The sequence below is a fragment of the Vulpes lagopus genome, chromosome 1, assembly GCF_018345385.1.
Source record: "Vulpes lagopus strain Blue_001 chromosome 1, ASM1834538v1, whole genome shotgun sequence".
Classification (NCBI taxonomy): Eukaryota; Metazoa; Chordata; class Mammalia; order Carnivora; family Canidae; genus Vulpes; species Vulpes lagopus.
This window is the reverse complement of record NC_054824.1, coordinates 65,549,824-65,576,539: the sequence shown is the minus strand read 5'-3', so window position 1 is coordinate 65,576,539 and position 26,716 is coordinate 65,549,824. Positions and strand designations below refer to the sequence as shown.

The 26,716-nt window shown below is 39.7% G+C and overlaps 1 protein-coding gene across 1 annotated transcript; it reads right to left on the bottom strand.

Annotated features, from left to right (window-relative positions):
- Nucleotides 1-287: 287 nt before the first annotated feature.
- GLO1 (glyoxalase I) lies at nt 288-26,638 on the bottom strand. The gene is made up of 6 exons (XM_041768970.1): nt 26,470-26,638; nt 10,134-10,216; nt 6,444-6,584; nt 5,656-5,723; nt 4,893-4,982; nt 288-2,006 (listed from the first exon to the last, which is right to left on the bottom strand). Exons 1-6 carry the CDS (start codon nt 26,551-26,553, stop codon nt 1,918-1,920), a joined length of 555 nt encoding a protein of 184 aa, XP_041624904.1. The 5' UTR covers nt 26,554-26,638; the 3' UTR covers nt 288-1,917.
- Nucleotides 26,639-26,716: the final 78 nt, after the last annotated feature.

Genomic DNA, 26,716 nt, shown 5'->3' with positions numbered 1-26,716 from the left:
CAGAACAAGCCTGCAAGCCCTTTCAAATCATTGCAAGCTTTTTTTTCTCAAGATTTACTTATCTATTCTAGAGAGAGAGCACGCATGCGCACATGTGAGTGGGAAGAGGGGCAGAGGATGAGATCAAGCAGACTCCCTGCTGAGTGCAAAGGTGATGTGGGGCTTCATCCCAGGACCCATGAGATCATGACCTAAGCTGAAATTAAGAGTCAGACACCCAATCGACTGAGCCACCAGGAGCCCCACAGTAGGCTTTTTTAAAAAGAATACGCTGGACAGTTTACAAATTAAACAAAGCCTTATTTAAGAGTTTATTTCAGTCTGTAAGTACTGCTATTTGTTTGAATTGCTCACATAATCCATTCCATCCAAAAAGGAAATGTCAAGTGCTTTTAGCAGGTGTAAGCACAGTTGGCACAGCCTATCCAAAGGTCTTCCACTAGAGTCAACAGAAAATCTAAATGTTCAGTAAACCACAAACTGGATGTTCTTATTCTCTGGACCATGAGATTGTCAAAATCAGCTTGATTTTTTAAAACCCATCAAATATCAATCATGGCAAGGAAGGCCACTAAGCTAATTTTTTTTATTTTAAGATTTTATTTCTTTATTCATGAGAGACACAGAGAGAGAGAGAGAGAGAGAGAGAGAGAGAGAGGCAGAGACATAGGCAGAGAGAAGCAGGCTCCATGCAGGGAGCCTGATGTGGGACTCAATCCCGGGACTCCAGGATCACGCCCTGAGCCAAAGGCAGGCGGCTCAACTGCTGAGCCACCCAAGCATCCCATTAAGCTAATTTCTAATAACTAAGTACTATTATCACTGAACATCATTCATCCTAAATGATTACTGGCATCAGGATGACCTTGGGGTAGGGGTCTTCACAAGTAATACAGGCACTGCTTGCCCAGGAAAAAGGAGGTGTCCTCAGAACAATTGTGTGCTACAGACTCCCTCCACTGCTTCTTCTCTCTCTGTGGTGCTCAGGCCCTAGGGCTGAGAGGACAACGTTCAAGCTCAAGTATGGTTTTCACAGCAGAGGCAAGTGGAGAAAAGTTCCTGTTAGGTACTAATTTTTGAGGTACAATCTAACCAAAAATGAAAATCAGATCTCGAGTACTTGAGCCTATTTATATTGCCTTCAGTTCACAAAGTCAGTTTATACATCTAGCCTGCTTTCTTTCTCACAGAATGGAGGATAGCTGGGAGGATTAAATGAGATACAGTATGTGACAGCCAAGCCCAGTGTCTGCATACCCAGTTAATATTATTCCCATCCCACCATCTCATCCCAAAATAAAGAGGTTAGTCCTTGAACTTTGAAAGTACTTTGTCAGTAAGAATAAATTAGTTTTCCTATCAACATCCTTGTCAGTCTGATTCTGACTTGCTCCCAAGACTACCTTCTCTTTTGTAAAATAAACATTTTATACCATTTGAAGTATAAATGAAGTTTCATTTTTGTTCAGTGTTCTTTACTTTCCATTGTGAAAAGTGATTTCTGAGGAATTGAAACCCCAGAAGGTAACCACAACAAAAACTTGTTAATTTTTTTTCTTTTTTTTAGAATGATTATTCAAAGGTAGACTTGTAAAGACATCATATTTAGGAGAAAGAAGGCAAATGCACCCTCTGAAGGGAAATGTTCTAATTACTACCTAAAAAAAGTAAAGTTACAGAAGTACATTCAAGGACACAAGACAAAGCACTACTTTAAAATGAAAATGACTGAACAGTTAGGTAAAAAACATAGCTGAAATAGGAAAGGGAAATGGACTTCAGAATAGTCTGAATTGGGACAATGATCCTTCAGTCCTAGATATTTCTGTTATCTGAATATCTTGAATTACACCATTTCCTTTTTTATTATTTCCCACAAGGTCTTCACTGAAATTGCAAAGCAGTATTCTCACAGAACTAAATTATAGTTGTCATCTTGTTAGGATTTAAAATTTCAATCCAGTAGCCATCAGGATCTTGAATAAATGCCAGGCCTTTCATTTTACCTGTAAGATGAAATGATTTTCATTAAGAAATATAAAATTTAGAGTATTTTTTAACTTGGTTTTAATAAAGTATATTATTTTGTTTATAGTTTTAACTTTAAAATGTTTTTTTTTAAGATTTTTTATTTATTTATTCATGATAGAGAGACAGAGAGAGGCAGAGACACAGGCAGAGGGAAAAGCAGGCTCCATGCCAGGAGCCCGACATGGGACTCGATCCCGGGACCCCAGCATCGTGCCCTGGGCCAAAGGCAGGCGCCAAACCACTGAGCCACCCAGGGATCCCCTATATAGTTTTAACTTTTAAACAGTTCTCTCATCAGCACTGCCCAAATGCATGCTTTTCAGAATGACTAACATACTATCTTCTACCCATAGCTGGAAGCCAACTCCCCTGATATAAACTGTGGCACTGGCTACAGTTCTGGGCATCAGATTTTTACTTCACCTTCATGATACATGTCATGCTCCCTGTTGAAGAGTCATAGAGATTGTCTTATTTTAAAGAGGAAAAGAAAATAGGAAGGTGTTCAAGCAGGTAGCATGGCATACCCACACAGCCAAAAGAATCCAGAGGCTTGGGTCGTAACAGACTCTTTAAACACTATTCCGGGTCATTTAGGCTATGTCAATCAGTCTTTCTCCTGGGAATTTATAACCGGGACTGAGAGGCTAGTAGGTCTAGTAGTAGAGTTCTTTGCTTAAATGGAGAAATGTGACCTCAGCAATCTATTTTGGGACCAAGATGCTAAGTTAGTTTGACCCCTGTCTCTCTCTGGCTCTTTTCCCCGAGATCAACCCCAGAGGAACATATATGGAAAACAGGGGGGGGGAAAAGGTGAGGAACCCCTGGGGTGATGTCAGGGGAGAGGAAGAGGTGGTTGGGGGTGGTGTGTATTTTGTGTGTGTATGTGTGTGTGTGTATGTGTGTGTGTGTGTGAGAGAGAGAGAGAGAGAGAGAGAGAGACTGTTTAATCTGGTCTGTGTGGAAATGGGGCAGTTTTGGCCTGGATCAGAAAGCAGTCCAGTCCATCATGGCTGTGGGAGAATAAACAGAAGGGGTTTTGCTAGTTTGCCTCTTGCTCCTCCCAGTGCCTTGGGCATCAGCTCCTACCCCCATGCTAGGGAAGGTTCAAACTACTGGTTCACACGTCCTCCGGAGTAAACAGGGGCAGTGCAGAAGTTCTGTGCCTGTGAGGAACTAACAAGCACAGGTGAGAACCAACCGGATCCCCCCAGCTTCACTTTCCACACAATCAGAGTTAGGGAATGACCATCCTAGAAGGAAGGGTCTCCTGGTAAGACTCCTTTCTGAGGGACACAGGGGAAAACATCACTGAAGAGCTGTTCTGCTGAATGCAAGGTGTTTAACTTCAGATGCCTAGGGATCTGTGCCTGGCCCCTTTTCCTGAGAGCCTGTGGGCGGTTAAAGGGTTGGGGTCTAACCTCCCCCACCATTCGCAGTGCCTGATGCACTGGAACACTAAGAGATGCAATGAAAACAACTCCTCAGAGATCAAAGTAACAAGAGTTTGAGGAACGTAACCATAAAACAAACAGTGGATTATAGATTCAAATAGAGGGCCAAATATTAAAGCAATGGACCAAGGCTATTAAAACATGCAAATGTGTTGAATAGTATGAAATATAACCAATATGAAACAAGAACAAGAACATATTTAAGGAGCTGAGCAAAAACTAGGGATTAAAATTAGAATGGCTGAAATTAAGAATACAGTAGATGAGAACACAAAAGATGAGTATCAGAACAGATACATTTGAGGGAAAATTAGCTAACCTGGTATGCTAGCATGAGGATCTCCCAGAAAAAGAACAAAGAAAAAACAAATGTAACAAAAGCTCCCAGAACAAAATAGAAGATAACACGAATCAGAAACAGATTTTTCAATAGCACCACTGGATGGAAAAATAAGACCATGGAGTTGTGTTTTCAAGATCAAAGGAAAATAAACCTAAGATTTTATATTCAACAAAACTGTCATCCATATATAAAGATACAGGTCTGAGGCATACAAAGCCGCAGAAGTTTTGCCTCACAAACCCTTTGAAAACAGTTTTGGTTAAGATACTTAATAAAGGGACAGAAAAACCCAAAAGATGCTGCAAGAGATACATAGAAAAAAAGGTGGTTAAATAATTTGATATATATATTTAAAAAAAAGAAAGAAAGAAAGAAAGCAAGCCAAGGCCAAGAAAAAGGAAAAATAAATTAGTAATATCCCAGTCTGGGAGGGTATCTTGATATCAAATCTTTTAATTGAAAAAAAGAAAAGGATTAAAATGAAATGTGAAATGTTCAAATCAAAACTGGAGTAATATGCTGGCAGAAACAGATTTAAGTAAACTAACTATAATACATGTAAAATTCCACAAAATCAAGATATATACACACTATTTCCAGACAAACACCTAAAACATAAGGACACACAAAGGTTGTAGAAGAATGGAAATAAAAGACCAGCCATTATTAACTAAGGAGATGTGGCGTAGTTATATTAAAATCAGATAACATAGGCTTTAAGGAATTTATTTTGGGGTGGCTAGATATACCCTGAAATAGTGAAAAATGGTGGCCAGTGAGAGAATGTGGTGCGGTCCAAGTGTGGGGAGAGAAACCAGGTTTTTGATGGCTCTCTAGACTCTGTGCCTGGTTCCCTGTGAAGCTGTCCTACTTGCTGTTTCATTCCTGAAGACACCCGAGTATTTTCCCAATAATTCCTCTGGTTTCCTTAAGCCGGTTGAAGCAGACTTCTTCAAGGTTACTTGCAACCAGAGGGATTGACTAGAGAACAGTACCCTCTGTGGGTGCTTAGTCATTGTTACATAACGAAAGAGGGGCCTGGAGAAGACAAGCAGTGGACTCACCATCATCAGGTTTCTTCACAAATTTGACTCCCAGTTCTTCAAATCTTTTACAAGCACTGTGTACATCAGGAACTGCAATTCCAATGTGACCTTAGGTGGCCATCCCCAAACAAGGCAGACAGAAGGAAGAAGTAATTATTTCAGGGTACCCAAGTGCCACAGGTAGCTTCCAAAACTAGTTTATTTCAAAACATAAGGCACCTGAAGACTGATTAAATCAAATGTGTTCAAAACTTGTATTAAAGAACAAGAATCTAAGTCTAAGTGGCTGGGTATAATAAACTAATTAGGAGCTCTGAATTATCAACTATTTAAAATAAACCCAAAATTGGGCTCACGTATAGTTCATTCTATTAAGAAAAACTATCAAGAAAGAGTAATCATTTACTCATACTTAATAGGTTTGTTGTGGCCGCTGACTCTATAGCAGCCAATTTAAGCCAGCAATCCCGTCATCTTAACAGATTCTACATCAGGGCGGAAGTGTATGCTAGCAGAAATGCGGATTATTATCAACCACGGTTTTTGTTTTTTAAATTGAAAAGTCTCCTGGAAATAGAATACTGAGACTGAAAAGTGAAATCATTGTGAGAGAGTAAATGTAGGGTTTAGACAAAGACCATGAAATTAAACCACTCCTAAATCAAATTTTTTGTGGAAAATTAAAACCGCCATACACCTAAGAAGTTGATTCTTCTTAATAAGTGTACAATGCACAAATCACACAAATCCATGTATACTACATATGAATAGGCAAACATACCAAATCCTCTAGGGTCTGAGTTGCCACTGTGGTAACTCTGGGTCTCATCATCTTCAGTGCCCCAGTTGCTACAAAAGGAGGGAAAACAGAATTACAAGTGACCTGTAGGGCAAATAGTTTTCTGAAAAGAATACTGCAACAATCTCTTTGAAACCTCACTGTGTATGTATGCAAGTTTATAGACTTGGTTTCCTCTTTGCCACTATAAATATTAAGTTTTCAACTAAAGAAAAGGCAAATGGAATCTTCCAAACAGCTCCATGGGCTAGATTTGAGACTCCATTTCATGAATGGGACTGCCAGTTAAGGAGGTAACAGAACTTGTTCAGGGTTCCACAGCTACCGTCAGAGCCAACACTCATCTCTAGATCTGTGTGATTCCAGAGCTGTTTTGAATCAGGGACACACTAAATCACATACCCTGAAATAAATGCTCTTCTGTTAGTTGTGCAAGAGGACACAGAAACAACATAAATTAAAAAAGAATTTTTTTTCTAAAATGTTGAAATTATGAGGCCTTACTCATAGTGCCTAAACATTCATTAGGTATCATTTGGCAATTATCTTGCCAATTCTGCCTTACATTACCTACCTAAAAGACAAATGATCTTACTTGCCCCTAACTATGCACCAGAACAGAACAAAGACCAAAAAGTCCATTATAAAATACTCGAACTGTTACAAATGCAAAGTGATTAGGTAAATCTGGTTTGAAGTAAGCTTGTAAGTAAGGAAAAAAAACGTTTGGAAAACGTATACTGTATAAAAAAATAAAAACTCATACTCACTGCGTCAGTTCAAGTGTAGCTTTCCTGGAGAATACCCATGCTACTTTTTCATCTTTATCTTTTGGGATGTCATTTTTTTCCTCATAAGCCAAGAAATAGAGTGAAAATTTCATGGTGGGAAAATCTAATTTTTGGAGTAGCCTGAAATTAAACAACAAGCCTAAATCAATTAATAACAGGAAAGGTTGATTCATATTAAAATCAAAATGCCAATATTCAAGTTCCACTAAGAATAAAAGCCGCATGTAGTGAGGCTATTTAAATAGGAAGACCAAGGGGAAATAAATGAAAATATCTCATTTCAAAAAACCTATTAATCTGTAAATATCAGTGAAATAAAAAAGTTTTTACAAAGCAAACTTGAAACTTAACTGGAATTATGGTATTTGTTTATAAATGGCTAAAGGTGGCAGCCCTGGTGGCTTAGCAGTTTAGCGCTACATTCAGCTCAGGGCCTAATCTTGGAGACCCAGGATCGAATCCCATGTCGGGCTCCCTGCATGGAGTCTACTTCTCCCTCTGCTTCTCTCTCTCTCTCTCTCTCTGTCTCTAATAAATAAATAAAATCTTTAAAAAAAATCCTTTAAAAAAATAAAAAATAAATAAATGGCTAAAGGTATATTCAAAAGAAAACTTTTGTCCATTTTTGATGAAAAATACAATGCATTATCTTATTGTTCTTTCAGATATATAAATACATTTATTGAGTTCTTACTATGCCAAAACTCCTAGGAAAAGAAAGTGAGGATAGGTGGTAAGGGAGAAGGAAGGACAGATGAATACCACAGAGAATATGAATGTCAACAATAAAGTGGTTAAACATATAAAATACTGAAGAAAGGTCACACAGCATTAAGACTGTGAACAGGTCACTAGATATGGAGATAAGGAGTTTCTGCAGCCTTTTTACAGTTTCTGCAGTATTTGAGGGCAGTTTCAGCAGCATGGGATGCCATAAGCTGGACCACCCTGATGGAGGCAAGGCGAAGTGAGCAAGTAAAGTAGCAAGCATGACTGACCTATATAGATGATGGGTGATGATGGGAAAGAGGGCAAGAATTATGCCAGAATAAAGACTTAAGCTTGTTTGTAGGTTGAGGAGAAAGAGCCAGTGGAAAGGCAGAGACTGATGTGAGATAGTGTTTTTAAAAAGTTTTTAAAAATCCTGAAGTTTTTTGTTTTTTTTTTTTAAATCCTGAAGTTTTTAAAACGATAGTTGAAGGGGCACCTGGGTGGCTCAGTTGGTTGAGTACCTGACTCTTGATTTCAGCTCAGGTCGTGATCTCCGGGTCAGGAGATGGAGCCCTGTGTTGGACCCCACACTAGGCATGGAGCCTGCTTAAGATTCTCTCTCCCTCTCCTTCTGCCCTTCCCCTTCGCCGCCCCCCCCAAAAAGATAGCTTAAGTCATGACCTATAAAGTGAATTTAAAGAGCATAAGATTATTTTGCAAGGAGTAGGGTATAATGAGGACGCACACAATATAATTTTATTTAGATTATTGAGGACTAAGTGCTCAAAGATGACCTTATTCATAATAAGAGAGAATGGTTAAAGCCTAACCTAACAAATGAAAGTTTCTAAGCTTGATTTCAGATATTTTATTTTTATTTATTTTTTAAAAATTTTATTTATTTATTCATGAGAGACACAGAGAGAGGGACATAAGAAGAGGGAGGAGAGGGAGGCTCCATGCAGAGAACCTGATGCAGGACTCAATCCCACATGCCCTTAGCCAAAAGCAGTCGCTCAACCTCTGAGCCACCCAGGTGTCCTGATTTCAGATCTTTTAATTATTACTGCTATGTAATACACCTTGGCCTACTGAGACAGACACCGACTTACCACAAATAAGATTTACTCTAACATGTTTATAATAAAGTATCGGACACCTCCCATACTCCAGTCATGAAAAAATATCTCTGTACCTTTTTTTTTTTTTCCAAGCCAAACTGTATCCAGCTTTATTAAAGATACTTTTCATAAACAATCATGGTATTTCAGGCAGGACATGGGCGGACGATCGTTAACAGTATACAACAACTTTCAAACTCCCTTCTTCAATGGACTACCAAAATCAGAAAGCCACTATAAAACCCAATGAAGTCTTCACGTGATGCTCTGAACAGGGAAAGTTTAGAGTGAGGGTTGGCAGTTCACATTTAGCATGTTGTTTAACAACCTGGTAATGCGGATTACACAAGCCTTACAGACCAATCAGGTGGGAAGTGGGGCAAATGAACCTGTTGTAATGTGTTTTTCCCAACAAGCATATCTTTCAGTATAATGTCAAGTTGCACCCTGTTGGGGGCGGGGGGATCTTGAAAAACAAGGTCATGATTGGAGTCAATCAGACCTGGGTTCGAATTCCCACTCTACCATGTGCCCATTGTAGCATTTGGGGCCAGTAACTTAATGTTTTTAAACTCTGGTTTCTTCCTTCATTTATAAAGTGGGGAATAAACTATTTCATGAGCTACTATGGAGACTGAATGAAAAACATGTAAAGTCTGGCAAATACCTAATGTTCAATGTATTTATTTTCACTCTGATTTTAAATGTGCTATAAACATTTGCTAAACTATTTTTTCTGGAAAGAATTATAAGAAGCTGTTAACAACTATTATCTTTGGGGACAAGGACTGGGAATGGAAGGTAACCACTTTTCATTTTGTATTTTTCTGAACCTAAACAAACATATACTATATTACTCAATGTTGATGGAGGTTTATCCAGGCAATAAATTAAAAACTGCTTAATTTTATTCTTTATCTATATTGTCAGAAACAAACAAACAAAAAACCCTTCATGTTCTTTAGGGAAACAAAACAAGAAAAATAAACAAATATGCTTTGGGGCGCCTGAGTGGCTCAGTGGGTTGAGCCTTTGGCTTAGGTCATGATCCTGACTCCCTGCTCAGAGCCTGCTTCTCCCTCTGCCCCTCCCCTTGCTCCTGCCTGTGCTCTCTCTCTCTCAAATAAATAAATAAAATCTGTAAAAATAGAAACAAAAAATAAAAATAAAAACAACTATGCTTTAAGGATTCCAGATCAGTGGATATTACCTATTCAGCAAAAGAGATTCCATCCTACTAAAATGGAATGGATGGCCAGTTTTAGGTAAACTCATTCATTTTCTAAGTAATGCATTTTTGTAACTGTATCTTTTCCAAAGTAAATAAAAGGCCATAACATTAAAAGGATTTGAACACATTAAGGATTAAACTGGCAGCTCTCACAGAGAAGGGAGGGAAAGAACACCCAAGCACTCAGCCAGTGAGCCTGGCTGGCATTTAGAAGAACTGGATAGAAGCCCAGGCCAGTCAAGCCTAGTCCCAGACATCTGGCTAAAAGGACTTCTGTGTTTTTTTTTTTTTTTTTTTTAAGATTTTATTTCTTTATTCATGAGAGACAGAGAGAGAGAGAGAGAGAGAGAGAGAGAGAGGCAGAGACACAGGCAGAGGAAGAAGCAGGCTCCACGCAGGGAGCCCAACGTGGGACTCGATCCTAGGTCTCCAGGATCACGCCCTGGACTGAAGGCGGCGCTAAACAGCTGAGCCACCTGGGCTGCCCAACTTCTGTGATTTTTGAAGAAAAGTGTAATCCATTTTTTAAGTGGATCCAAAAACATTCCCTATATTTGCAAAGCTATACATTTAAACATCATAGGTGCCAATAAATAGTCTACTTACGTCATTCCAAGAATTCTAGTATAAAAATCCAGTGACTTCTTAGGATCCTTAATTCGTAGCATGGTCTGCTGCAACAGAAAATCCTAAGGAGAAAACAGGGCATATTAAACAGATTTGGCTTCTGGCACTTGTTATCAACATTAATTATGCTTTCTGTTGCAAGATACAGTCCGACTTTCTAACACAATGTTTAAAAAGAAAGCAACTTTGTCCCCTCAGCTGTACCTGGTTCCCAGACCTACCACTTACACTTTCTACAACTCTCTCTGCCCAAGGATGTTCTCTGGTTACGAAGGCAGGCCCAAAGTGTCAGCGAGTTTACACCCCCCAAATGATCCTCAACCAATAGTGGGTAAAAAAAAAAAAAAAAAAAACCTGGTTCCCTTGCCCCTGGCATGTTCCATACCATGTCTCAGAGATTTCCCTGCAGAATAAAGCCCAGCTGCCCTCAGTGGTGATCCACTTTTACATACTTTTTATTGCCTCCATTCCCCACTCCACAGAGCCTCCTCCAACTACCTCCCAAAGAAACTACTTACAACTAAATCTTTATGTCCGGTCTTTAAATGACCCAAAATAAGACAGTGATGTTACAAATAAAGAATTCAATTACTGTAAGATGTGTTCCATGAATGTATAAATGCCTTTCCAGAACTATTTATTGGTAACCATTGCAAGAAGTTACAAGATCAGACTCCTAAATAACTAAAAGGGTAAAAAGCTACTGTTTCTAACACCATTGTGAAACTGTCCAATTGGGGCACCTGGGTGGCTCAGTGGTTGAGCATCTGCCTTTGGCTCAGCTTGTGATCCCAGGTTGCTGGGATCCAGTCTTGTATCAGGCTCCCCACAGGGAATCTGCTTCTCCCGCTGCCTATGTCTCTGAGTGTCTCTCTCTCATGAATAAATAAATAAAATCTTAAAAAAAAAAAAAACTATTCAATTTACAAATCAGGAAACAAAAGCTTGATTGACTTCATTGAGAAAAGGGTAGAGTTCATGGAGTTAAGATTATTAATAACATTAATTACAATACTTTGCCTTCATTAGGCACAGTAACTATAAAGTATTACTATCTATAGGTACTAATGGGGATCCCTGGGTGGCGCAGCTATTTAGCGCCTGCCTTTGGCCCAGGGCGCGATCCTGGAGATCCGGGATCGAATCCCACGTCGGGCTCCCGGTGCATGGAGCCTGCTTCTCCCTCTGCCTGTGTCTCTGCCTCTCTCTCTCTCTCTCTCTCTCTCTGTGACTATCATAAATAAATAAAAATTAAAAAAAAAAAAAGATTATAGGTACTAATGTCCCCATTTAATAGATGAGAGACACACTCAAGGTGATTAAATTAATTGTCACAGACTTCTAAGTTCAGGTATCTTTCTACCATAGATACCTTCCAAACCATGAGTCCATTAACTATATTTGTGCTTCCTAACACATTTTTTTGTTATACCCACAGCTTGACAAAATAGGCCTGAAAATTCTGAACTCTCCCTTTGCAGACCCATCCACATCACTTCCCTATAACTAGCATCAGATAAAACATAAATATATTTTATTCACTCAGCATCATTAGGAAGTATTTTTCTATTTTGTTAAATTTTTAAGTGACCAAAATGTACTCTTATTTTAGGCATTGAAATCCTCATTTAAAACAAAACTAACCTAAACATTTTAATAAGTAGATCTTAATGAATATAATAATTCTTCATCCACAGCTTATAGTCACATATAAGGCAGTTGGCCTAGAAATTATGTTTCTAGATTACTTGGATTGCTTTTCTCAGACAGGTGCTGCACTCCTAAAGCAAGCAGCTGAAAAAGGGAAAAGCAGCTCCTGACATCCAGGTACTGGCCCGGCACTCACAACTAGGCCCTGGTTTTCCCCACTGAACAAAATCGCAGAAACACCTACACAGTCACCCTGTGACTGCAATGAAGGGAGATCAAAATGCAGCGAATAAAATTTCACTTCATATTCTTGTTTGGCACAAATTAAAACAAGGTACTGTTTGAACTTTGGTGAAATAGGTGGGATCTATACACAGGTTTTTCAAATGATTAAAATATCTGAAAAATATTAGCTGTTATAACATACACAAAACCTCAGCTATTTACTTATCTGCTTTAAAAGCATACGGAATTTACTTATTTTGATGGTTCGAGGACATTTCTATAAACGTCAGTTACAGTCTTACAATGTAATAGATAGAGGAGCTCCTGGTACATTTCCTACTACTTGTCCCTATAGTAGGATGGTCCCTGGAACTCGTGTTTTTTGTTTTTTTTTTAAAGATTTTATTTATTTATTCATGAGAGACACAGAGCGAGAGAGAGAGAGAGAGAGAGAGAGAGAGAGAGAGAGGCAGGGACACAGGCAGAGGGAGAAGCAGGCTCCATGCAGGGAGCCTGACGTGGGACTCGATCCGGGATCCCCAGATCACGCCCTGGGCTGAAGGCAGGAGCTAAACCACTGAGCCACCCAGGCTGCCCCTCGTGTTTTTATTTTACTCTTTCAGTGAGTTTTTTTGTTCCCTCACTCACCATTAAGCTATTAGCTGTCAATTCCATCAGCAAAATTCTCCTTTGTTGGTCACGAGAAACCTAATTTCCCTAAACTCTGACTCTACACTTCTCACCACCCCTGTTAGCACCCTGATCCCAGCTACCCCACCTCCACCCAGATTGGGTGGTATTCTTCTTTCTCACCTTGTCCCCTACAACCTATTGTTGGGGAGATCTGGTAAAGTTAATTCAGATCACTCTTCTACTCAAAAACAGTGAGAAGGCTCCCATTTCACTCAGAGTGAAACAAAACTCCCTACAATGACCCTCTACGGTTGGTCCCAGTTGCCTCTTTCACCTCATTCCCCCCCCCCCCACCCACTCAGCTCCCCTGTAGTCTTCAACAGCTCACCTAGGGCCTCTGCCAGAAGGCTCATTCCCCAGACACATTTCTTTCTTTTTTTAAGTACGCTCCACACCCAATGTGAGGCTTGAACTCATGATCTTGAGATCAAGAATTGCAGGCTCTACCAACTGAGCCAGCCAGGCAACCCTTCCCAGAGCCACTTCTATTCTTTTTTAACTCTACTCAAATGCCATCTTCCCAATGAGGCCCTAACTGATCACCATAACTCTCCACTTGTTCCTTTTTTTCATTTTCTTTTCCCATAGCACTTGTCACCTTTCAATATGCTATTTATTATATTTATCTTTATTGTTTTTCTTTCCCTGTTAGCATATAAACTCCATAAGGGCAAGGGTGTTTGTTTTGTTTACTGATGTACCTCAGAACAGAATCTGGCATGGAGTAGATAACCAATAAATATTTGTTGAAGGAGTAAATGAACTTGCACTATGATCTTTTCTTTCCAACATTACCAGTTTCTTCTTCAATTAAAAGAAAAAAATTTTAAGTCTAAAACCCTTTTAAAGATTTTATTTATTTATTTATTTATTTATTTATTTATTTATTTGAGAGACTGAGAGAGAAAGAGTACAGGAGTAGGGTGGGGGGAGGGAGCAGCAGAGAGAGAGGGAGAAGCAGACTCCCTGGTGAGCAAGGAGCCTGACACAGGGTTCAATCCCAGGCCCCAGGGATCACAAAGCTAAAGACAGATGCTTAATCTACTGACCCACCCAGGGGCCCTTAAAACCCTTTTAAAATCTGTTCTGTATGGCCCAGTTTACCATCCTACCAATGACATTGGTCACATTCATATTTCATCTTTTCAACATCGTTCTAGTACCAACATTAGTATTGTCAGAATATGAAAGACTTTATCATTACTTCAGTTCATAAACTGAGAGCTCATATTCTTGACCAAGATGTTTCCCTTCTAAAAATTTATCTAAGAAAAAAAAAAAATAAATAAAAATAAATAAATAAATAAAAATTTATCTAAGGAAATAATTACAAACTCTGACAAAGATTTATGTGCAAAGACATTCATCGTAACACTTAAATAATAACTGTGTGTCACGTACTGTTCTAAGTTATTTACAGAAATCAACTCATCTAATCTTCACGACAACCCTATGAGATATGTATTATAACCATCCCATTTTACTGCTGAAAGAATAAGCGTTAGAAAAAATTCCACCTCAAGCAGTTTGGCTCCAAAGTCCTTGCTTTCAACTACATTGGCTAAACTGCCTCTAACAACAAAGAAATAGATAAATAATGACACAGGCATAACATGATATAATGAATACATTTAAAATGCATGGTATATTAAGTTTAAAAAGATACATACATGTTTAGTTCATTTAATATGCTATTCAAATTAATTAATTACGTCTTAAAAGTAATGCTAAAAGCCTTTAATTTTATTTCCTGTTAACATGGCTATGTACTAAAACTATCTAAATACATACATAAAAATAAATATTAAAATGAACTCTTAAAAGTCTATACATAGTTAACAATACTGTATTGTATGTATACTTGAGAGTTGTAAAAGAGCAGATTTAACAGAGCATGTCTTTTTTTTAAGTTTTTTTTTTTTAATTTTTATTTATTTATGATAGTCACACATACACACACACACAGAGAGAGAGAGAGAGAGAGAGAGAGAGAGAGGCAGAGACATAGGCAGAGGAAGAAGCAGGCTCCATGCACCGGGAGCCCGAGGTGGGATTTGATCCCAGGTCTCCAGGATCACGCCCTGGGCCAAAGGCAGGCGCTAAACTGCTGCACCACCCAGGGATCCCCTAACAGAGCATGTCTTAAAAGCTATCAGCACATACACACAAAAAAAGTCTAATTATGTGAGGTGATCAGCACATTAACCAAGTTTGCTGTATTCATTTTGCAATATACATGTGTATCAAATCACCACATTGTGCACCCTAAATTTATACATTGTCATATGTTGATTATATCTCAATAACGCTGGAAAAATAGTTTCAAAAAGGTAGAAAAAGGGGCACCTGGGTAGCTCAGTGGCTGAACGTCTGCCTCTGGCCCAGGGCATGATCCCGGGGTCCTGGGATTGAGTCCCACATCGGGCTCCCTGCAGGGAGCCTGCTTCTCCCTCTGCCTGTGTGTCTCTCTGTGTCTCTCATGAATAAATAAATAAAATCTTTAAAAAGGTGGGGGGGAGGGCATCTACAGCATTGTTCCAACTGTGAAGACTCAATACGATAGATTATTTCCAAGTAAATGTATAGATGAAACGTATAAAATTCTTTTTTTTTTTTTTAATTTTTATTTATTTATGATAGTCACAGAGAGAGAGAGAGAGAGAGAGGCAGAGACACAGGCAGAGGGAGAAGCAGGCTCCATGCACCGGGAGCCTGACGTGGGATTCGATCCCGGGTCTCCAGGATCGCGCCCTGGGCCAAAGGCAGGCGCTAAACCGCTGCGCCACCCAGGGATCCCGAAACGTATAGATGTATAGATGAAAACACACTTTAATGCCATTTTAACCTTAAAATAAGTCTATACATGGCAAAAAAAAAAAAAATTAAAGGTATAATCAGTACTAGTGGGTTTATTCATAAGAACTGGCTTATAACATTTTTGCTACAAAAATGTTATTTAGATGATATAAAAAAAAACAAGCACATCTTGCTTTTTTATAAAATGCTCAAGTTATTCTATGCTAATAGTTTGCTTTTCAACACCAACATATTCTTTCAACTCTGTACTTCTGGTAAACACCTGAATGATCCTTCCTCAAAACAAAATCCCTAAAAATGATTATTCCTATGGTCTTAAAATACTGTTTAAAATAAATATATCTTGTGTTTAAAAAAGTAGGACTTACATTCATGTCCTGTCTCATCAGATAATTAAGATTTTATTTATGTATTAGAGAGAGAGAGAGAGAAGGAGCAGGGGTAGGGGCAAAGGGAGAGGGAGAAAGACTTTCTGCTGAGCAGGGAGTGGGGCTCGATTCCAGGACCCTAGGATTATGAACTGAGTGGAAAGCAGATGCTTAACCGATGAGCTACCCAGGCACCATTCATCGGACAATTCCTAACTTTGTCTTTCCCTTATCATGCTCAAAATTTGGAAGAACAAAGCCATCTTGTATGCTTAAACTATCTTTGGGTTTTCTGGGGTGGCTACTAGGTTAACAAAAATTTGCTCCTTTACCTTATAAAAAGAGTTAAAATAGGGCAGCCCCGGTGGTGCAGCAGCGGTTGCCGCCTGCAGCCCGGGGTGTGATCCTGGAGACCCAGGAGTACCACTCGGGCTCCCTGCATGGAGCCTGCTTCTCTCTCTGCCTGTGTCTCTGCCTCTCTTTCGCTCTCTCTGAATAAATAAATAAATAAATAAATAAATAAATAAATAAATAAATAAATAAATCTATCTTTAAAAAAAAAGCTAAAATAAATAATCAGGCTTTGGAGAGCCTGGTCCAAGTTTAATTAGCTCAAAATTACTTTGAAAACACTATAATGTTACAATCAAGGATATTTCTAGTGCACATCCTATGTGTTTGTAATAACATCCTGTCGAAACTTTAGACAGGGACAAAAATGAAAGGGTCAAGGTCCCTCTGAGCACCTCGAAATGGATTTTTTTGGTGTTAAGATGTGAGACTTGGGTTAATCTTCATTTTTGTTTTACTGATGGATATTCAGTTGCTCCAGCACAATTTGTTGAAAAGCCAACCCTTTCTCCATTGAATTGCATTCATATTTTTGTCGAAAATCTGTAGGGTGTATTAGTGTGGGTCTTATTTTGGTTTCTCTATTCTGTTCCATTAAATCTGTGTCTCCTCTGCCAATATCAGAGGCGTGGCTACTGTAGCTATATAGTAGGTCTTAAAATCAGATAGATGGATTCCTTCCACTTCATTCTTTTCAAAGTTTAGTTATTCTATTCTAGCTCATGTGCCTTTCATAGAAGTTTTAGAATAATCTTACCTATATCTAAAAAAAGTTTTGTGTTAAACATGTATATCAATTTGTAGAGAATTGACATCTTTACTATGCTGAAGCTTCCAAAGATGAATGCTGTTATGTCTGTTTATTAAAATCTTTATCAGTACTGTGTGATTTTCAGCATGTAAATCCTGCATGATGAATTTATTTATACCTAAGAAATTTGGTTGCAATTATATTTTTAATCATGGTGCTCATGTTTTCTCTGCTAGTATACAGAAATAGAATTGCTTTTTGTAGGTTTATCTTCTGTCCTGTGACCTCAATAAACTCACTTCTTAGTCCTAGACGAGTTTTTTGTAAAATACTTAGGATTTCCTCTGTACAATCGTGTCCTCTGCAAATAGGGACAGTTTTATTTCTTCCTTCTAATCTGTATGACTGTTACTTCCTTTTCTTACCTTACTGCACTGGCTAGAACTTCTAGCACTATGTTGAATTACAGTGGTAAGAACGAACATCTTTGTCACATTCCACAAAATAGGGAAGAAGCATCACCATTAAGTATAATGTAAATTTTTTTATAGATGACCTTTATCAAGTTGAATTAAGTTCCCCTCCATTCCTATTTTTTTTCTGAAAAAAAAAATTGGACATGGTATTAAATTTCATCAAATGTCTTTTCTGTATCAATTAACATGATCATGTGATTTTTCTTCCTTAGCCTCTAATAGAACACATTACTTTGATTTGTAAATATTGAACTAGTTTTGCACACCCTGAATAAACTCCACTTGGTCAGGGTAATTTTTTTTATATATTGCTAGATTATAATTGGTAATATTTTATCATGGATTTTTATCTCTATATGCATGAGGAAGATTAGTTATTTTCTTTTTTTGTATTGTCTTCATCTGGTTCTTGGTGTCAGAGTAATACTAGCTTTATAAAATGAATCAGGTAGAACAAATGAGGGGTGATGGAAGGTGGTGGGGGATGGGCAAAATGGGGGATGGACATTAAGGAGGGCACTTGTTATGATAAGGACTGGGTGTTATATGTAAGTGATGAATTACTAAATTCTACTCCTGAAAACAGTATTACATTACATATTAACTAACTAGAATTTAAAAAAAAATAGAAAAAAAAAGTATAACAAATATAAAATGAATCAGGAAGTGTTCCTCCTCTTCAGTTTTTAAAGGGATTGTACAGAATTGATGTTCATTTTTAATACTTGGAAGAATTCTCCAGTGAAATCATTTGGGCCTCGAGAGATTTTTTGGGGAAAGTTATTGATTATGAATTAAATTTTCTTATGTTATAGAGCTACTCAAATTATGTATTTCATATTAGGTTAAGTTATGGTGGTTTGTGTTTTTTAAGGAATTGGTCTACTTAATACAAATTGTCAAATTTACATGTACAGAGTTGTTTTTAATATTCCCTTATTATCTTTTCTGATGTCTGCTGTCTGTAATGATATCCCCTATTTCATTCCTAATATTGGTAATTTCTATCTTCTCTTTTCATCTTGTCAGTCTTGCTACAAGTTTGTCAAATGTATTGGGGTTTTTTTTTTCCTCCAAAGAACTAACTTTGTTTCATTGATTTTCTCTATTTTCTGTTTTTAATTTCAATGATTTCTGCTTTTTATTATTTCCTTCCTTCTGCTTTCTCTCAGTTATGTTGCTCTTCTAGGTTCTTGAGGAGGGAACACGAATTATTTGAGACTTCTCTTTTCTAATGTATGGTTTAGTAATATAAATTTCCTTCTTTCAGCACTGTGTTAGCTGAGATTCCTTTCTCATTTCATTCAATCTATTTTTTTAAAAATCTCCCTTGAAACCTCCTCTTGATCATGAATTATTTAGAAAAGTGTTATTTAGTTTCCAAGTGTTTGGAGATTTTCCTGTTAGTTTCTGCTGCTGATTTCTAGTCTGATTCTATTGTGGTCAAAGAATGCGCTCTGTATTATTTTAATAATATTAAGTTTGTCGAAGTTGGTTTTGGGGCCCATGACATGGTCTATCTTGGTATATACTTTATGGGCACTTGAAAACGAAAGTGTACTCTGCTGTTATTGGGTGGAGTTCTTTAAAGGTTGATCAGATCTTGTTTACTGATGGTGCTGTAGAGTTTGTCTATGTCCTTGCTAATTTTCTCTCTAGTTCTGTCAATTGTTGAGAGAGGAATACTGAAATCTCCAATTATAAATGTGGATTTTTCTATTTCTCCTTTCCATCAAATCAGTTTTTGCTTCTTTTTTTTTTTCAGTTGTTTTTTTAGTGCACATATATTTAGGACTGTTGTATCTTCTTGGTCAACTGACCCTTTTATCACTATACAAATACTTCCCTACCTACTATCATTTTCTTTGCTCTGGAGTCTAATTTGGTATAAGCCATTCCTGCTTTCTTTTGATTAATGTTTCCATAATAATCTTATTCCATCCTTTTAATTTGCCTCTATTATTATATTTGAAGTGAGTTTTCATGCAGACAGCATATATTTGAGGAATATTTTCTTTTATTTCAGTTATATTGAAATACAACTGACGTATAGCACTGTGTAAGTTTAAGGTATACAGCTTAATGACTCATACATGTTGTGAAAGGATTACCACAATAAGTGTAGTTAATATCCATCACCTCATAAATAGAGAAGTTGGGGCATGTTTTTAAATCCACTCTGCTAATCTCTAATTGGTGTATTTATACCTAATGTAATTATTGAAATACTAGGGATTAAGTATTTTATTTATTGTTTTGTTAATTTTTTCTTTGCCTTCCTCTGGGTTACTAGAACATTTTTTTATACTTCCACTTTGATTTATCTGTAGCGTTTCTTCATGCACTCTTGTATAGCTTTCTTAGCAGTTGCTCTAGGTGTTCAATTAAATATGTTATCATAGTCACTTGGTGTCGTCATTTTTCAATTTGAGTGAAGTACAGAAACCTCACCTCTCTTTACATCCCTTCACTCTCTCCCATTTATAATTGTCTTAAAACACTTCCACTGTTGCAGTGGGATAGAATTTCAGGTTCCCCATGTGTCTCCATTAATACAGCAAGTGGGGAAAGCTTGCTACTGTCTGGTGAGATCAGAGTTTTCTGGCTCCCTATTCAACATTCTCTGATACCACCCTGGCAGGGGGAGGGGTGCACATCGCATTGCAGCCTGTTCAGCAGAAGACAAGGCTCCCTACCCAGCCTTTGCTGGCAGAGGCAAGGATGTGGCCACAGTTTTTTTCTGTGGTGTTTAGTTGTAGTAGAGCTGTTATTGTCTAAAAGTTTTCTGCCTCATCAGGAAATACTGCCTATTCCCTGGTCCTGTGAATAGAGAGGTTTTCATTGTTGTTGGTGGGTTTCTTGTTTGTGTTTTGTTTTCTTGGCTTTTTGTGGATTTTTTCGTTGCACTCATTGACATTTCTGTCACTCCGAGTTTGGGCTAAATGAGGCAAAAAAGAAAATTCAGGAAGCTCACCACCATGTTGCTTCTAGGGTCTCAAGGTCCCTAGCTAGTCTGCCTTCTTCTCTTCACCTCTCCATTGTCTTCCTATATTTATATAAAATGTCTAGAGTTCTTAGCTGTACCTAGCAGGAGAAATAGGGGAAAGTATGTGTACTCCATGTTCCCAGTAAGACTCCAAATTCATTTTATACAATTGACCCCCACAACAACGGGGTATGTTTCGTCACCATAGGTCTCTTTCTAATGATGAAGACACTCATTTCTCTAGAACTGTTGTCAAGGAGCTCTTTAAGATATTACATCTTATTCAAAATCAAAGTCAATATCTCCATAGCTTCTATCACCTTTAGTCTTCAAAAAAGAGAAGTTTCAAACTTGCATTAGCTAAATTTTCAGAAATTTTAAGATTTCTTTGGCCTAAATTGTGTGTTTTGGCCTTAAGAACAGTGAGCCTTTGGAAGCTTCCTTTGGAGCTCATCAACTCTCTGTCACAATAAATTTTCACAAATGTTGCATTACCCCCAGCAGAGAATCTTCTTAAGGCTCAACTAAACATTCAGAGTCAGGACAACCACAGGCTGAAAGTTTCAGTCAGAAAACACAACTTGCCAAGAGAGCAGGGTTACGTGTTCCTCTTCAGCAGGAGTACTCAAAAAGAAGTCTATACAGCTCAGGTGTAGGAGAAGATGTACACTGGGTAGTAGCAGGAAATCACCCTGGTGGGACGCCTGGGTGGCTCAGCGGTTGAGCATCTATCTGCCTTTGGTGCAGGGTGTGATCCCCAGGTCCCAGGATCGAGTGCCGCATCGGGCTCCCTGCATGGAGCCTGCTTCTCCCTCTGCCTATGTCTCTGCCCCCCCCCCCCTGTGTGTGTGTGTGTGTCTCTCATGAATAAATAAATAAAATATTAAAAAAAAAAAAAAAAAAAGGAATCACCCTGGTGTAGAAGCTCTGTGTGCCACAGGAACCAATCTCTCTAGTAGCAATTCCACGGGCAAAACTTTCAAAATCTCCACAAGGGACAGTTATAAGAGCCACTACATTCAGGAAAGCCCAAAGCTGTGACTTCCTGTTAGGTATTGATAATTCACCCTCTCTAGATGCAACTTACCAATCAAGTTATTCTTATTTTTATCATAAGCAATATTGCTAAGTAACAAACACTATTTTTGTTTCTTGGGAAACAGCTAGAGTTAACCAAATGTCACATTCTCATCAAAGGGTTAAGGTCTTAGCTCTTCATGCCTAGGAATCATATTCCTATAAAACAAAAATGGATGAAGTTTTGTTTTTTCCTTACTTTTAAAAGTCACAATTGCCTTCAGTGAAAGACTGAAGACTTGTAGATCCAAGCATATCTGAGAAATTTTTTTCTATGTAACAGCTGGAAAACATATTTGATGTACAAGATGGCTTGATATATTTTTTCTTCGCTATCTTCCTCCTTCTAGTGTTATTTGCCTGACTCAACCAATGTCAGAATGTGATAAATTGTTCCTGAAAATAATTCAGCCACTCCCTTTACCTTTATTCTAGCTTATCTAAATTGGTTTCATGTGGTTCTTTCCTTACCACTCTATAATTCAACAGCCAAAGACATACTTCAAGTATACTCACCCTACAGATAAGGCTTTTTTTTTTTTTTTTTTTTATGATAGTCAGAGAGAGAGAGAGAGGCAGAGACACAGGCAGAGGGAGAAGCAGGCTCCATGCACGGAGAGCCCAACGTGGGATTCGATCCTGGGTCCCCAGGATCCATCAAGCCCTGGGCCAAAGGCAGGCGCCAAACTGCTGCACCACCCAGGGATCCCCACCCTACAGATAAGGGCTATAGAAATAGCTAGGAGACACAAAAGAAACTTCTTTACATTTAAAAATTACCTGTGATATTAGTAAACACACCTGCCAGACTACTCTTACAACAAGTAAAAGAAATAGGAAAATCCTATAAGCCCTCAGGATCATGAGGCCTTTAAAATCTCATACAAAGGGAGAGAAAACACACAAGTGTGAGAGAAATTATTCTTCAGAGGCAATATGGTTCAAATGTTAACTCTACCACCATTGCCTTGGGTAAATCATTACCTTTTTTGAACCTCAGTTTTCACATCTTTAGAATGGGGATAATTATAGTTCTTAGCTCACAGAGTTGAGCTGGAAAGCATATGGGATAATGCATTAAAGTGCTTAGCACAGTGTCTCTAGAATCCCTTGTCAGCTCAAGTCAGACACCTGGAGTCTTCCTAGATTTCTCCCTTTCCACTTCTCAGTAAGCCAGTGCAAGCGTCCTATCAAAATGACTCCTTAAATCCCTCTGGAATCTTTCTCCTTGTCATTCTAATAAGCACTACCTTGCTCGCGTCCTTACTACTTCCTCCCTGGATGATTGTCCTAGCGTCCCCGGTCTCTGCTTCTTACAGGCTTACCCAAATGCAAGCCACTGAACTTCTCATAAAGTACCAGAGTCATCTTTCTATAGTGAAAACCCAATTGTGTCATTTCTGGGTTAAAAATCATTCCTTCAGAGGAAGTCCCCAAAGCAAGCACATATGATTAGTGCATACTTCTCTAATTTCATCATTTGTTAGCACTCCCCTAGTCATTTTGAATGTTTTAACTCTTATCAGTTAAAAAAGAGCATGCACCCCCAATGAATATGTATTTAATTATATACATGTACAAATATACTAATAAAATATATATACCATAAAATATAAATAAAATATATTTGCCAAATAGAAACCTTTACAGGGTGAGAAAAACAAACATAATGGGTGGTGGTGGTGGGTGCTCATATTTTCTTTGGGCATCCTGATGATTGTCTTGCATACCTTCTCCCTCAACTCCCACTGCCTACAACTTCAGTCTCCTATTATCTGTAGATTCCTGCATCAGTTCTCTGATGTCATTGTGCTTTTTATATTTACTATGATTCTCTCTGCCTAAAACAGTCATTCGTCCATCTGGCCACTCTCCTTCCTTCCTCCTTTCCATTCTCTCTTCCACCTACCCCTGCACCAAATTCTACCTAGGTACTTTCTTTTTATTTGGCAAAACCCGGCCTAAGTGTCACCAACACTCAAAGTTTTCCCTGACCCACCTACCACTCAGATGGGATGGGACTCCAAATTATTACTTTAAAGGACACTGATAGAGACTGTAAAAACAATTAATTTCAGGAGATTATCACTTGGGAAAAGAAGTATTTGGCCTTATGAAGACAGTTGGCCAATAAGATTACCAGGATATGGTGCAGCTGTATATTCCTTGGCCTGCCTTCTAGGCAAAGATACAAATAATCAACAGGCAAGTTGACTTTCTACCACCACTACCCTCTCTTTTCCAAACCAGGCCCTCATCACTTATTTCACCTTCTAGAAGAACCTTTTAGGTGTTCTCATCGCCTCCAGACCTGGATCCCTCCAATCTACTCTACAAAATGCTTTGAGACCCCAAATGGTTCCCTACCACCTACATAAAATCTAGCTTCCTTAGATGTGACATTCAAAGCTCTCTCTCTCTCTCCAGGAGAGTAAGGCTCCAACCTCCCATTCTAGCCTTCTCCACCACAGCTTCACTGTTTAAATAACCTGAACTTTGACCAAAAACATGTAACTCACCTCTCCAGAACACGCCTGCACTGCATATTTCTGCCATCTCACCACATTTTTGCTCAGATGTTCCTTCTACCTAGAATGGCCCCCTCTCATGTGACTCTGTCTTACAGATGATTTTGGAACCCCATCCATGCTTTAAGATATAGGCCCACCCCCACCTTCTGGTTGATGTACTCCCTGATGCGCACCTTTGAATTCTATCACTTTTCATAGTTTAGAGAACACTAATACATTTTATCCTCTTTGCAGCTCTCTTTATGCTGCTTTTACAAACTCAGCCCTAGTGCCCTGCTAAAATCACTACAGCCAATGATATATATAGATCTGGGGACTCAAGTGTAGGTCTTGAGACTTCAAATACCCCGTGACTATACCATACCACAGACGCTACCTTCGAAAGTTTCTACCTCTTGTACTCCCGGGGTGCTTTATAATGTCAACAGCATGGTACTCCCAGCTCCATCTTATTGTTACAGTTGGTGTCTGTCTGGTGAAGAGACAGACATCATCTTGTTCATCCCAGTATCCTCCAAACACACCATGTTCTTTTTCTTTATATACAGCAGGTGATCAACCATCAGGCTGAACTGAATTCACTTAGGTCTTTTACTTTCCTTCATGTCAAGTTCCAAAATAACTGCTTAAGTCAGTACTTCAGAAGCCAAATGAAGGTAGAAGTTGAGAGTGTGGGTGCCTCTCTGGGCCAGTTACTCAATACTTCTATGCTGGAGTCTCCTTATTTGTAAGACAGAGATAATAATTATGCCTTCTTCATGGGGTTGTTGTGAGGATTAAATTAAGAAATATACTTCAAACAAAACCCCAGGGCCTGGCACACTCGAGGTATACCAGCTGCCACTGCATATTCATTTTACGTCTCCCACACGGTATTTCAGGGCCAAAAAGTATTGATTTCAAGATGTAATTACTCCATATAAACAAGAGAAATTTCAATTATGTGTAGCGCAAATTAAGAAGGCAAGAAAATGTATTTAATGAAATTTATAAAGATATCTCTGAAGTCTTTTAAAATAGCCTAGCACATAAAATCCTCAGTTATCTAGGAAATTAATTTGTACTGAATGACTCAACTTATACTATGAGAAATAACTAGGTATACTGGGGAAATGCGTGTGAGAAGAAATTTCCTTCCTTCCTTTCTTTCTTAAATTTAAATTTTGCAGTGACTACTATTTTTCCTAAGCTAAAATTTTGCTTAAATTTTAAATTTTGCAGTGACTACTATTTTTCCTAAGCTAAGTACCAGGTGCCAGTCAACGGCTTTAGCAAGCAGAGGTGTCTGACTCTCCACGCCAAAGGTAAAGAGCAAGCAGGGAGCAAACTCATCAACACACACTCAATCTTTAAGGAATTTAGAAATTCCAGCCATCTAGGGCAGCCCGGGTGGCTCAGCGGGTTAGCGCCGCCTGCAGCCCAGGGCCTGGTCCCGGAGACCTGGCGTCGAGACCCACGTCGAGACCCACGTCGGGCTCCCGGTGCATGGAGCCTGCTTCTCCCTCTGCCTGAGTCTCTGCCTCTCTCTCTCTGTGCCATAAATAAATAAATTAAATAAACAAACAAACAAACAAATAAATAATTAAATCCACAATTTAAAAAAAAAATACAAGGGCGTTTACTGGCACTGACAAGCGCGCTGGAGTCAACCCCCAAGCGGCTGCCGTGTCAGATCCTGCCGGCGTGAAGGCACCACACCTGAGTGAGCTACACTGACTCAGTGCAGACGAGTCAGGCGAGCTGGAGGGATGCAACAGGTCCCTCCTCTTCCTGGGTCTCAGCTGCGATGAGAGGGGTCGGGGGGGGGGGGAATTTCCACGATTACTGTCATCCCTCCTGGGTCCCACCAAGCACGGGGAGGGGGAGAGAGGCGGAGGCCAGAAGCGTGGCCGTGAGCAACCAATAGCCACCAAGCACAGCGATACTCGGAGAGAGCCGATGAGTTTGGAGGAGTTAAGCCCGCAGCCGGGGGGGCGGGGGGGCCGCGTGGATAGGGACCTTGGAACCCGGACTTGGGCGTTCGGAATCCGCCCCGCCCGCCATCGCCACCGACCCGGGGAACACGCACGCCCACCGGCACGGGCCTGATTCTGGGTTGGCCCTGGCTTCCGGTGACCGTCCCCGAAATAAACGGGTTAGTGCCGGCGGGGCCCCAGTCCCTGGGGAAACGGATCCTCTCGCGATCGCCCACGGGCACCCCCAGCGGAAAGCCTTCCGCCCAGCCCGCTCGGGCTCGCCCGGGGAGGAGAAGGCGGCGGAGGCGGCGGAGGCGGCGGAGGCGGCGGCGGCGGCAGGACCGGGTCGACCCCAGCCCGCGCCGGGCCCGGCTCAGCCCGCGGATGTGCTCCCGCCGGGGACCGCTACTCGGGAGATGGCGGTTCTGCGCCCACCTTGGTGCTGGGGTCCGGCTCGGAGCAGCAGCCGAGGGCGGCCTCCTCGGTGAGGCCGCTGGACGCTGGCTGCGGTTCTGCCATGGCCCAACTGCGGCTTCGGCGACTACGCTAGCGAAAACACCGCGGCCACCCACACTCCTCCCCGCCCCGCGCGGCCCGGCCTGGCGACGCCGGGACGGCGCCGGGCGGGGGGGAGCCGCTGATTCTCAGCCAATCACTGTGCGCAGGGCCAGTTGGCTCTCTG